Source organism: Manis javanica, chromosome 2 (genome assembly GCF_040802235.1).
Source record: "Manis javanica isolate MJ-LG chromosome 2, MJ_LKY, whole genome shotgun sequence".
Classification (NCBI taxonomy): Eukaryota; Metazoa; Chordata; class Mammalia; order Pholidota; family Manidae; genus Manis; species Manis javanica.
Window position 1 is genome coordinate 104756680 of NC_133157.1, and position 14643 is coordinate 104771322.

The window sequence follows — 14643 nt, forward strand, 5'->3', positions numbered from 1 at the left end:
ATTTTTTTGTGCACCTTCTTGTCCAAGGAAGAATCTGTGTATTACATTGTCTAATAAACACTCTATCCCATAGGATGACTTTTATAAACCTCCTAAATCAACTGGATAATGTATCCAGTTCCCTGGAGTTTGGAAAATGAAGTAAATACTTTTTCTAAAAAGCCTCACTGACCAACTCGGCCTTTCCACCTCCTATTCTCATCTTCTGCTGAGGGCTGTGTAATAAAATGCTGCTGTAAGCCCGAAACAACGGCTCACTTTATGTGTGTTTTATAACGTCCTGTGTTCAGCTCCCATTGTGGGTGGCCTGGGAGGATGGTTTCTCCTCCTCTGTTGGGCAGATGCCTTCAGCTCCTTTCTTTGGACGCATGTGCAAACTGTATGCATAACAGAGGGGCACACTGCAGTCAGGCATTAACCGGGCATCTGTCCGACTGGACATAGGCATTAACTGGGCGTCTGTCCAACTGGACATACATCTCAGGTAACAGGATGTCATGAGCAGTGGTGCTGTGGTGCATTTCTAGGGTCAGGGGACTTCCCAGCTCTTGGTTTCTTGTGAGAAACTCTGCCCTCAAATCCAAGGCTGGCCTGTACCAACCCTTCTTGTTTCCACCTCCTGAGTGTGGAAAAGTGGCTAGAACTATCATGTCCTATTAGTGGGGGGAGAAGGCCACATGCCTGCAAAAAGAGCTTGGGAGTACTGCAAGGCATGTGTGATTGTCCTGGCTGTTATTACCCCCACCACCTAATAAAAAGCAAACTTTTGGTGCTTCCCATGATGAAAATATGTAGTTTGTTTATTCTTGTGAATGAGAACAGGCTCTTCTGTATAATACTTTGATTGAAGGCAGTAACTACTCTCTTCTTCTCATTGCTTATCCACCATCTATTTCTGAATAGCAAGAGTATTGAGAATTGGAGGATTTAATTTTTAAATCACTTTTGAGTATTTGTAGTATATTCCGTCACCCAAACCAAAAGTGTGGAAGAGTGGGTATGGTTTGTTCTGGAAATGTTATTTTTGCTTTCTTTTATTTTTTGCACAGTTTTCTGCCTTTCCCTCTCTGACTCTCTTTTGTTTATTTTTATATTGGCTTATATTATCAATTGTTAAAATACTGCATCTCTATCTAAAGTCATCAAAGAGAATGGGCAAGGGTAGAAAATACAAGGAATAACAGAGGATTGCTTTTAGCCCCAAGAAAGTATTAGGTTCTTTGTCCCTTTCTGTGTGTAAGTATGTTTCTCTTTTATTTTTAAGGTGTCTTATTTACTTCTAAATTCATATGACATTTATTAGATAACATGTATGGCAGCTGCTTGCATTTAAGTATATTTAAATCATATGAAAATGCCATTCTTCTGTATTCAAATTTCCATTAAATGACTTTGCAAGAACTCTTTACTCCTTCTTTCCTGGTAGTCACTAACTCTGGCATTTTTTTTTTTAAATCTGAGATCATAGGGTGCTTGCTCTCTCTACCATCAGCAAGCCTAGACAGGACCCTCTCTATCCTTTTTCACAACTAGATTCAACATTATGACCACCAAATCTGTATTTTAGTGATTCTGGTCATGGTGGTAGACAAGTGGTCTGCATGGTGGTTCTGTACCCCTCATCTCCAGTTCTCTTTAGAGATCCTCTTTGGAGAGTCTGCTACCCTCAGGGCTGCTGTAAAAACATTAAAAATAACCAAAAATCACTTGCAAAACCTCATCGCTGTGTCAATGTATAATAAAACTATGCTCTGTTCTTTCTAAGGCTGGCCTGAATAAAACATTCTAAGGGCAGCAGAAATTAAGTTTACTTTAGTTTATAAAAGCTTATTATCCTACCCTAGAAAGAAAAGGTTCTGTGTTAGGTTGAATAATTTGTTTTTGATGACCCCATGTGGATGACTGTTTGTCACTCTCTTTTCCCAAAGGAATGATACAAAAAAATACAAGACTTATAAAAATAAAAGGCCCCACCATCACAGCAATATAGAGCTGGCCAACACATTTATTTTCAAAACAGAAAACACAGATCTTATAACAGTATATTATTACCATAGCTGTTCCAATTAGAAGAATGAGTGATTTGATTATTCTGAAGGATTCTGTAATGTAGTACAATGAAAATCTTGGGCTCCTTTATCCTCAAGTTTGTATTTGTAATGATTCTCCCTGAATTGTATGTCATAGCCTAGTAAAAATTATAATAACTGGGGAAAGGAATGCAAGCAAAGTGAAATAGTTTACCACACACTGCCCCCTCTGCAAAAAAAAACACCCTTTTTTAGTGGTATTATATTCATGTTTAATCAAAAATAGACAATGAAAAGTATTTTTGAATCTGGAGTCACACATTTCTGAACAACATATTCCTACAAAAATGTTGTATGTGCTATTCACAGGAAGGTGGAATCAGGAAATTAGTTTGTTAAATACAGACAGCCTTCAGACTGTTTCTCAACCCTTGTTGAAATACTGGGAATCCATAAAGATTTTTGCAAAGTACCAACGCAATATTGCCTTGTGCTGCTACACTTGAGTGTGCACACCCCGGAATTCCAGCATTCTGGAATCCTATACTAAAAGCAATCTACTTCTAATGCTGCAAAGCAGGTTTTCTCATGGGGCAGCCCTTTTACCTTCTGCATCACAACATCCGGGCAGCTGTTCAAATGCACCTTCCTCAGCCTTCTCACTCCCTGACCTACGTAAGCAGTCTCAGAGTTGGGATCCAGAAACTTGCCCTTTCGAGAAGCTCTCCTGTGAATTTACTCACTTCTCTACAGCACATTAAAAAGATGGGTTAGAGGCTAGGCGGTGAGAGTGGAAACTCCATACGGGGCTTAGTGCCTCCATGAACGTGTGACTAGTGGGGGATGACAGGCAGCATCTCTTCCTCACTTCAGGAATGGTGACACCACATGCCAAGGCACTGTTCCAGGAGCATTACCCCTATTACCTCATTTAATCCTCACATCAATGCCAGGAGGTGGTTGTTACTATTATCCCCATTTTATAGGTGAAAACACCTAGATACAATGTGCATAAATAACCCACCCAACGTATGCACCTATCAAGTTGGCTATTTTCCTGTGGTCCTAGGACACATCCTGTGCTTAGACACCTTTTGTAAAAAGGTTGTTTTGACCTACAAAATTTTGCTTTCCCCTCTAGCAGATCAAGTTGTTAGGTTTAAATAATTTATCCCCTACTTTTTCCTAGAAATTTCTTCTATTCTAAATTTACATAGTAATAGTGGAACAGGATCTACATGTCACTGGAATTTGATAAATGGTCTGAGATGTAGATTCCTGGGCAAAATTTAGAGTGGATCCCTCTGGCAAGGTTTAGAGTAGAGATGGGCATAACAGGTCACCAGAAGACCTGTCAACTAGGGATATTCTCAGCCCTTCAGCCATAGTGGAGGCATGGCAAAGCGTTCTACCTCACTTTTGTGTCTAGTTCCTTTTTAAATCCTCATGCCCTTTGATGCTGTCTTCCCAAATTTCAAAGTCCCTCTCAACCCCGATTTAGACTTTAAATGACTGCTTCTGAAATTAAAGGAGGAAAAATCATAGAACCTTTAAGTATAGAAATGTGTGAACAAAAAACACTAACATGCTGAGCACAGTTTTAACATTTTAAGTGTATTAAGAGCATTGAAATGTATTTGAAATGTGGAAGGACTGGTAATACTGTTCATCTTCTGTCTAAAATATGTTTCGTTTCTATTAATAAATGCAGCAGATGAACTGTGAGTGGAGAAACTGTCATTTCCTACTCTTCTGAGAGATCCAAGAGGTTTGTGAATGTCATCTTTTTAATTGTCATTTCTGGTGTTAATGCAGTCAGACAGGTTTAACACCAAGGTCTTCTAGTCTGAAGTGTCATTTCTGGAGATAGTAATTTGAGGAATTTGAAAAGCATGGCAAAAATGCAAGCCAATTCAAAGATACACTACGGTTCATATATCAAAGGAAAACTACTTTTTTTATGGTTTTTCAGAGATACTGAAGAGCTTGAAAATAACATGGTTAGAGCCATATTTTCCAGCCAATTTCTAGATTATTACAAATGTACATTTTTCCATTTAAAAGGTCTTTTTGTTGAAGAAAGTCACATTAGTACTTTGTAACCTAACACCTTTCAGCTTATATTTTTTAAACAAGTCATCCTTCTAGAACTGTAGTGTGTCAACCATAAAGTTCATCTCAGGAGATATAGCCCTTGTGCCACTGAAGAATTTAGAGGATGAATATCAACATTTGGACTTCGGGACAAAATTAAGATATAACCAAGAATCAGTAAATCCATCCAGTTTTCAGAACTAGTAGCCCAACTGGCATGTAAAAAGAAATACTTTTATAAACAATGCTCCATGCAACACACAGGCACACACAGAAGCTATTCATGCATAGTTAGGAAGTCAATTTCGGAGACTTTGGCTGGAAAACTGGTTTTCATGGATGAAACATTTTGGGTAGCATCTCCAGTATTTCCCTTGAGAAAATGAAGTAACAAATCCATTAGACACTTAAAGTTCATAGATACTCTTTAATGTGGCTCCAGTGTTCTTTGTTTTGGCATGTTATAGTACTTTGGCACAAAATAGCATCAGAAAAGCCATTTTGTCTTTGAAGATGATAGATTCTGCACACTTAATCCATTAATCTGGGTTGATGGGCTTTGCCCAGAGTTAAAATATTTTGTCCTTACATAATGGTTTTTATATTAAATCTCTGAACAGTAATTTTTCTGGTGACTGCATTCAATCCCATAATCTAGATGTAAAAATTATAAGGAGGAGGTGAATTTGGTTTTTTTTAAGGATTTATATAGTGCTTGATATATGTGCTCAAGCTGTCTTGTTTCAGAAAATATTCAATCATGTGTTCCTCATAACAATTCAGTGAGTCTGATGCTATTAGCCCCATTGTGTAGGTGAAAACAGTGAAGCACAGAGACTTCAAGCCAGCTGTCACACAGCTAATTAACAGTAGAGCAGGAATCCGGTCCTGCTGTCTGGTGCCAGGGACTAGACTTCAACTACTGCACCACCCTGCCTGGATGTCTCCACTAGACCAGCCTCGTGGTTAATAACGATGAGCTAAGGATGGAAATGAGAATATTTAACATTTCCAGACCCCCTTTCTCATCACTCCCCACCAACTTTCTCCCCATAGAATGCATTCTAATTTTCAAAGTGAAGTTTCAGACTGATAGTTTAAGACTTGGGGAAGGCAGAGCCTTGAAACCCAAAGGTGCAATCATGGTAGATGGTACAGAGTAACATAGCATCAATAATGTTTAATACAGTCAGTGCAAAAGATTGAAAACATTATACTTGGTACTCTACTTATCTGAAAAGTTACTTTCAAGTTACAAATCCCACTTCCTACACCTTCAGTCCTCCAGCTCAGACAAATGAGGTCGGCAGAACTGTGCATTTTACCAGATCAAAGGTACAACTAGGAATTAATTAGGAGCCCCCAGTCTAAAGTTCCTATGTTCTGCATAATAAGGGAAGCCTTTGAGGCTACAAGTCCCAAATTGTTAAGGAGCCAAGCACCACTCCCATCAGGTCACCCACAGAGGTGAAAACTCCCACCGAGATGGGCACCCTCGGAACAGTTAAGATGCTCTGTTGTTGCTCGGGGAAATATAACCTATCCTGAAAGCTTTGAGATGTCACTTTAAGCCCCATCCTGACCAGGTTGCTCTTCTCCATTGGTCTTGAATAGATGGGTGTGGCTTCTCATTTTTATTTTCTGGCAGGAGACAGATGATGATGCATGGGCAGAAAGGGAGCTGAAGGTAGGGATCCTGGGTATCCAGGACATCTGGGCCTCATTAGCCATAGTGAGGGGCCAGCCCACGTGAGAGGCAGCAGGAAGGAAAGGCATCTTTGGCCAGGTGGTGGAAGTCATGGATGGAGGAAACATTGCCTTAACTTTTGGAAGAGATTTTCAAGCTCTGAAATGATTTTGCAAGCCATTCTTTAAGGCCTCATAATAAATAATATAGCTAATATTTTATAATAGGAAAAAAAATACTAAACCGTCCATGAAGATGAGATGGGTTTCATGTTATAATTCTCACTATTCAGAAAGCTTGCACATCTTGCCCAAGGCTCTGAAAACAGCCTCCAGGGACTCTTCTGGGAGCACCCCCCTGATAGTCACCAGGCTTCCACTGCCATCCCTTCCTGTCGAGCCGAAGCTTTAAAGGAGGACTTACTTTTGGTTGGTGGAATGAGCAGCAGTTTAGGCATCAACAGATGGTAGACATTCCAGGTGGTTGGGTGTTCTTTTCTCCTTCCTGAAGGGGCAAATACCACTTGGAATGCTTTACCTTACCTCGTTCAAAAGCTCTCACTACCCGAAAGAGAGGATAATCACAAAAGCGTCCTCTAGAAGTGAGGCAGCCACAGCTGTCTAGAAGTTATTAAGCAGTAATTCCCTCAGAGCAATAGAGGAATGGTTATAGAAATTTATGAAAATGTCACTCTAAAGTGTAAGGAAAATTTCAAGAGAGCTTAGATTCCCTACTCTGTGATTTGGACAAATTTGTTGATGTTGCAAATTAAATCATATGGAGAAAAACATCTCTCTTTGTATGTCCATGGTCTGAAATGCTAGCAAAAAGAACAGAAAAGGTGTCAGGTTGTAGTAGGTTATCGCCTTACAGGCTTTTTATATAAACAATGCTTTAGGCCTTGCCATTGTCTTGAAGGCGCCTTTATCAACATAGATAGTTGATAATTGAATGCAATTGTTAAAAACATGACCTTCACAGTTGGTGACCTGGAGCTGGGTCTCACAGCCCCCACTGCCTAAAAGAATCAGGTTCTGGACTCCTCTGAACTGCAGTGTCATTTGTAAACAAAGTGCTGTCTCAAGGGTTATTGTAAGCATTTACCCAGATAACTTTTGTAGAGTCCCTGGCATAGTGCCTGGCATGACAATAAGCACTCAATCAATGTTAATAACTGTTACTGTAAAGATAACCCCTTCTGGTAACATTCAAGTCTCTCAGTATTCACGTTTAAACTGGATGAAGCTGGATTTTGAATTCTTTCAAGCTGTTTCTATTCCACAGGCAAAAACCACTGCCACACCAGGGAAGGCCAAATGATAGATCATTATTTTATTTATTAACAAAGGGTAAAGCATAAGTAGAAGTTCAGTGAAAAAAGCAAGTTGTAAAACATGCAGAATGACGCCACTTAAAAAACAGTATGTAAACTTGCTTCGAAGGCCATATATCCAAATATCCTATTAGTTATCCCTAAATACCCTTTATTTTCTCTTGACACTTTCTCCCAGATTTTCTGCAGTGAAGCTGTGTTACTTTCATGTTAGAGAAAAACAAAACAGGGTCTAGTGTGTGGGAAGGTAGAGATAGAGCCTGGAGATGGGAGCAGGGGCCCTGGGGACAACGTGGTTCATTTCATGTGAGGTCCTGCAAATTTGGAGTGATGGGTATTTTCAGATAGGAGAATCTTCAGTGAGGTTTTCTGTCAGCCCTGCTTACCAACATCTTATTCTTTATCTCAGTTTTTCCAAGTATGTAAGTAACTCCAGAAACTGGTCTGATTTCCAGGGGGCGCTCAAGACCTCTGAAATCAGAAACACACCAAACCCTGGCTGTCCACACCTGCAGTCACCATTAATGGCCCCCAAACGGACACTGTGTGAGGAATTTAGCTGTCAACCATCTGGAGCTCTGACTCTCTCCATTTTAATTTAGGAAATATATAATATATGATTTTTAGATTATTTAATTAAAAATACTCATGTTTAATTTTATTTACATTTCAGTGATGTGAGTAGTATTTTGTGGAACATTTTTAAACATTCTTAAGGGCTAATTGATTAAAAATGAAAAAAATCTTAGAGAAACAGATTTGGCCATATTTTTTGTCTCTTTTTATGACTATAACTCTGGCTTCAGGAATATTTATCAGAATTAATGTGTCTCTAAATGCAGGTATCAAAATTGAGGAGACACTTTGCTCACCGAGCTTTGTGCTTACACATCTCAAGTTGCAGTAGAACCAGATTTTCTTTATAATTGTTTCTCTACTTAACTTTATAAGGAAACACATGTCCAAACCGAGGACAGCCCCACTTTAAGTTTCAACATGGTTTGGGTTTTACAGCATCCAAGATTTTCCTAACTACGTACCTCTTTTTCTCTTTCCTTTTCTTTTTTGGTCTTAAAACACAGTCTTTTGGCTGGTTCAGTAAGTTGTTCCTGCCAACCAGTTGCTTTTATGGTAATTGACAGCGTAGCTGATTTTTGGAACCTTAGAAGCTAAAAAGGCATTTTAGCTCAGACTTGGGAGAAGCTGAGCCAAGCTACTTGCAGAGTAAGAGATACAGCTGAGCTGAATGTAGGCCAGTCAGACCCTAAGTCTGTGCATGTTAATTAATAGCAGTGAAATGTCTGCTCTAGCTCAGACTTAATGATTTCCTTTTTCAGCAGCATTCAGAATTCTTCCCCATGTCAAATTGTTTCTTGAGTTACTGGCTGCCACTTCTGGAGGGGAGTCGGTGAGACCCCCTGTCTACAGTGGGCAGAATGGTATGTGAACCTCCTGGACACGGGGGATGGGTCAGTAGACCCCTCAGCTCCTTACTGACTTTGCTGAAAAGACACAAAATACTTGAACCAAATAAAAACCAGCAAGTCTATACATCAAAGGAAACGAGCATAGATAAAACACTTCACATTTAACACAATTACTTAATAAATGAATGGATTATACATTTCCTGAGTTCTCCCCAAATGATCAGTTCTCTAAAATAGCTGGGGTATTTCCCTAATTTTATCTCAGCATAATGAATATACAAAAAAAAAAAAACTCCCCAAACTACCACACCTTTATAGTCCTTTACTTTCCTACAAAAGTGCCAAAGTTTTAGAGTAAAAAGGGCCCTTGTTTGCTACCTTCCTTTTACTAGTTCTTCTGGGACTAGAACCCCCTACTTCCCAGGAGGTGGCTCTTGGGCCCATAATATCCTAGTGGCACCAGGCGGGTAGCCCACCCACCAACAGCAGCAGGAAGAGCCTGCCCTCCTGACACTGGTTTCTGTTTTGAGCCAAAACAACCCTGGGCACAGAGACCCTCCAAAATGGTTGTAGCCACCTTCTGACTGGTTCGAAATCTTTGACACCGAGCTTTGTTGCCAGCTCTTTCACACTGACTGCTGCTAGAGAAGCAAAATGTTTCTTCTCTTCATTACTTTCAATGAAGATTTTTCTTCTGTTGCTGGAAAGGAACCTGAATCCATACCTGATGACACTGAATGGGCCCTGCCTGCCTTAGAAATAAAACTCAAGATTCAATCTTTTGAATTCCGAATAATTTTGAATAGCAAGGCTGAGTGCATTGTTGAACTTTGTGAAGTTAATTGAGAATACCCAAATGGGGACCAGAGTCTCTGTTTTTACACTTCAAAGGTATTTTCATAGGCACCGAAGTGGAAAACACATATACCCAAAAGAAAGAATTTTATAATTCACAGTTGGCTGTAGTAAACTTCTCAGTGGAACAAGTTCAAGGAGGCAGCCACAGCCATTCTTGGGGCTGCAGGACATTTGAGCTCATTCTTCAGCATCAGTAGAAGCTCTGGGTGGACTCTAGTTATACACTCTTTCACGTGCAGACTCCACTGGTTTATGGCATTCCTGGGTGCTGTAACCCAATGTACAGTTAACAGCTGGAGGCTTCCTTCTTGTCAGCTGTGCAGAGATCCCTCTCAGGTTGACCATTCAAGTAGGGACTGATTCTAGTCCTCTTTGTATAGTGAGACCACTTTGTGAGACACAGCCATCAGTTACATGCCCTTTTCTAAATTGTGTTTTGTTATTTCCCTAACATTATTTAAGCTTCATGGAACTTACTCTGCTGTTGCCAAGTCTTTCCATTGAATAAATATCTCCATAACCTATTGCTTCACTTTGGCAACAGAATTGTTGCAATTTGTGGGCAAAATTGAGCAAAGGCCTAATTCTTTTTTTTCTCTGTAAAATGGCCAATGTTGCTGGCTTTCCTTCCCCTGAACAAAGGCCTTGACTTGTTCTCTGTTCTGCTAGTACCCTGTCTCTGTCATTATAGAGCAAAGATTTATAGATAATAGTACTGAACAAAGAATGACTTAACAGACATTGCAGAGACTGCTGTCCCCACACACAGTTACTAATATGAAATAAGCTAAGACACACAGTGCTTAGAATAGTGCCTGGCACTTAGGAAATTATCTGTAAACTAGGATTTATCAGAGTTCTGTGAATTAAAAGTTGTCATTCTTTTCCTCCATTCACATAAGTAAGATTATAATTTCCTAATTACCAAAAGCATCAGAGATGCAGCTAATCACCCAGGCAGACCTCACAGGGACCAGAAGATGCAGAGGCTGTCCAGGCTCCAAGTCCTCACAGAACTGTTTCCCCCAAAGGATCCCTAAAATGAAAGGAGGCCAGAGAAAGCAACGAATGTTTGTTGCTCCATTTCGGGCCAGACACACATCTCTGATCTTCTTCATGACAACCTTGTCATTTATTTGCTAAGTGCTTTTGTTTTGTTTGCTGGCTTTCTGTTGTTTTTTTAGCTCTCTGGAAGGGTTGTGCAGAGAAGTCATAGTGACTCACAGTGATCTGTTATTGTCCCAGAAGGCCTGACTCAGAGTGTGTTAACAGCCTTTCCCAGTTCTTTCCCTTCACAGTGGGCATTGAAGTTTAGCTGCCTTGTCTACATGGCCATGGCACTATTTCCTGTTGCCTGTGTCTTCTCACTTAGGACATTTTGCCCTGGTTGGGCCATATGATGGCCATGTTGATGTTCTTCTCAAGTGTCTTCTAGTTCCAGCATCTGTCAGAGCCTCATCTCTAACTACCCAGTAATGTTTAGTGTTGTGGTGGTGACTTAACCAAGTTTGGAGCCTCATGGGCTGCTGGGGAGTCCCAGTCTCACTCCTTTGTCCCCACATCCTGGCCAGGCTGGTGGCCCCTCTTTACCCTCTCTATGCCTTTCCCTCTGGCATGCCTGTTTTTTGTTCCTGAGACCATATTCTTTTAGCCAAAGAAGCTGCCTCGTGAAATCTCATCAAGATCCAGAGCCCATTTCGTCCTTCTCTGCATTGATGTATGGTGGGCAGCAAGTCTACACAGAGGCAAAAGTGTGTAAGCAAAGTTCACACCCTCTGCTCCTTTCCTGCAACAGCAGGAGGAGGAGTTGGTTTGAAGCTTGAAGACTGGTGTCTGCTTAGTTCAATGAGCCAGTGAGCCCTCTGCTGTCTGCTTTGGGACTGTTACTCATTTGCTAACTAGCCAGAGGGAATTATTTGCCAGTCCTCTTGCTGAGATGGTTTGATTCCCATGAAATCATAGAGTGTTAAGCAAGGCACACACCCTGAAGGTCTTCTAGGAACTCCATATTTTATAGTTGAGGTAACTGCATCCCAGACATTGTGGGGCACCGTAAGCTGCCCAAAAGTACACAGCAGGTGCGTGGTGGGGCCAGACCAGAACCTGGCCCTGGGCAATTATCACTGTCTTCCCTAGGCCATTTGCTGCCTCATGAAAAAGGCCCAATTTCTCAGAATAAATCAATCTCAGATTTTTGTATATAAAATCTACCACTTTGTATACTTTATTACCTCATCTTATTCCTGCTTCTCTGCAAAGAGATTGTTTCCGTGCATCTTAACTTAAGCTATCTTTCCTGATGAACTTTGATTCCTGGCAATTAATGACGAAACTCCTGAGATTAACAAAGAAAAAACAGAAGAAAAGTAATCAACATTTTGCTTTTCTTTACAGACACTCTGGAAAATGGATCCAGTAAGGGTGACAGGTGAGCAGGATGTTTTTATTTGCTATTCGTGCTTTTCACTGATGGCATTTTCTACATAGGCTGCAGTGAGTTTGATCATTTTATTTCTGTTTTGCTTAAATCCAGTGCAGCAAATAGAAAGGGACCGAGCAAAGATGACACATACTGGAAGGAAATCAATGCCGCTATGGCCTTAACCAATCTTGCACAGAGTGAAGATAAACTGCAGGGAACCACCAGCTGCATAATCCAGAAGTCGTCACATATAGCGGAAGTGAAGACCGTCAAAGTACCACTGCTTCAGCAGTTCTAAGTTGGTAGAATTTTCACAGCAATAGCTGTTGTGAACGTCAGTGTCTTTTTATAAACCCTCATCTTAAGAGCCAAAACAGGAGTAAAAATCACTCCCTTTCAAACCTCTTCTTATTTTTAATTATCCTAAATATGTCATGTAGTTGCTTCTATAAAAGACATATAAATTATTTTAAAAACTCACTTTAATCAAAAATATTAACTTATTTTATGTTACTCAAACTATGCATAAAATGTCTGCATTGCCATCCCAGTAAGTGCCTTGCTTCCCAAAAGTAAGCTACAACGTGGGCATAGTAGAGCAGCTATGCCTCAAAATGACAACACCCTAACGCTATTAGCCTGTGTGTATCATTCCAGACTGACCCAGCCATTCCAGGACTGAAACCGTAATTTCTGAAAGCCCTTGAAACATATTCAATAATTCACATGTTGAAACTCGGAAATCTATTCAGCCCAAATGAAATGTTCCTTTTAAAAAACTTATACAGTATTTCAAATTGTTTAGTGTGCTTTCTCAGAGTGAGAGTTTTATGCATGTATCTTGCCTGCATATCTGATACGTTACAAACTTCCAAAATGAAAGGTGCAGTGTTCACATAATTTATACATTTAAGAAGAATCTAAGTGAGTATGTTGTGATCAGAAAAACTTTTTCCAAGCACTGCTGGAAAACACCACAATGCCCTTTAAAATTAATTTGGATTTTCTTTTTCTCAAGTTTTGCTGAAGTTTTAAAAAACATTATATAAATAACGTGAAATTTCCCTGTATAAAACTAAACCAATAGTTTAGTTTTAAAACATAATCCTGTTTGCATTAGTTCAGTGTTTTTTGTGATTGGAACTGTTTTTCATATGCAATGGCTAAAAACCTTTTATTTGGTTCATTCCAAATAGCAGTTGCTGATGGACAATTTATACTGCAATGACAAGACAGTGAAAGAAATGTATCTGTATGTGAATATACATATATGCACATAAAATTGATTTTTAAGTTTAAAACATGTGGAAAACAAAACATTGAAAAGTCTCTGGATTTTGCCAAGTAGGATATTAAAGTAAAAATTAAGTGAAGTGCATTAAAAGAAACGACATTTTGTTTCTAAATTAGACTACCATTGAGGGAGAATAATCAATATCAAGAAAGAATATCATTTTCAGTCAAACAATAATATTCTAATCAGTTTGGAAAGACTTGAAACTTGAAGCAACAGTAGAGATGCCAAATACAACACAGTATATGTGCAACAGAGTAAAGAGGATTTGATTCTTTTATGGTGGGATTTTTTTTCTGGGTATGTAATCTATTTTGTAATTTTTTTTTAAACTGGAAAGCATCTCTGTGAGTGTGAATGAAGGCCAATAGTGCAGCCATGTGGTGACATTTTTCTTTATTTTGCAAATTGCTTTTAAAACCATAGGCTGCTCTAGTTTGATGTATGGACAATATCAATCTTGATATGAATTGTAGGATACTTTTTCATGTAATATAGCATTGGGGGATTGTGTTTATTTAGTATAATGAAGATAATTTGATATAAAAATATTTTGTATGTATATATTTTTACTTTGTTTTCTAAATTGCTATTTGCAGTAACAGTAAGTGCAAAGCAAGAAATGTAAGTTATGACTGTATGAGCAGATGGAGTATGAGTTCTTTGACTTTATATCATTAAGTAGTTACAGATCCACAATAAAAACTGTGGACTCTTTCTAAAACAATTTTGCCAAAATTTGACCCTGTCAATGAATACTAAGAACGAGTACTTCACTCTTTTTCATACTACTATAAGTTATTCTGGTATTATGTATTTTAATAAAAATGTTTTTTGTTTTGACATATTTCAGTTAGATAAATGGATGCTGGTTGTTTATTTGAATTAGTCACAATTCATTTTTGCCATATTTTGAAAAAGAGTCAGCAAATTTGCTCTGTGTTATAAACTGGATGACAAGTCAGTATAGGACAGATATGCACATGTTTTTTTTTTAATACAAAAGCTTGGAGTCTGGCCTATAAACACATCAAGAAGATTTTATAATTAGCACATCCTTGACAATATCTCAAATTGCAGTTACTTTTAACTTATTTTTTCTTTTGCTGCTTTAACATTTTCTGGAAATGAAAGTCCCCCCCAATCCTTTAAAAAATATCTTGAACAATGCTGAGCCAGCTGCTGAGAATCTAACTCATAATTTATGTTGTAGAGAAATAGAATTACCTCTATTCTTTATTTTGCCAAATGTAATCATTTTAATAAAATTAATAACTACCAGGAGTTCTTGACAGATTTAAAATAAAAGTTAATATCTGCACCTCAATGATCATATGAATTTTGTTTTCCTTTGAGAGCTGACCAGATGGAGAAAAAAGTAGAACAGAAGGGTCTATTATGTGCCATAATTCTCCTCAGGGTCGGTAAGGGATATGATATGGGAGCCCCGTGTTTGTATTAGGTTTGGTTTTCATTACCTTAGACCCCCCAACCCACC

The 14643-nt window shown here is 38.9% G+C and overlaps 1 protein-coding gene across 7 annotated transcripts in view; it reads left to right on the forward strand.

Annotated features, from left to right (window-relative positions):
* MKX (mohawk homeobox) overlaps window positions 1-14472 on the forward strand; it is a 55052-nt gene extending 40580 nt beyond the window's left edge. For 4 of the 7 annotated variants that reach the window (XM_017658466.3, XM_073229031.1, XM_073229032.1 and 1 more), the window contains exons 6-7: window positions 11824-11857; window positions 11963-14472. In XM_017658466.3, coding sequence (XP_017513955.1) covers window positions 11824-11857; window positions 11963-12149 — 221 coding nt within the window. In that variant the 3' untranslated portion in view covers window positions 12150-14472. Of the gene's footprint in view, window positions 1-3741; window positions 3799-11823; window positions 11858-11962 lie in introns of those variants that run through there. The other 3 variants (XR_005063563.2, XM_037026789.2, XM_073229033.1) reach the window with 3 other exon arrangements.
* Window positions 14473-14643: the final 171 nt, after the last annotated feature.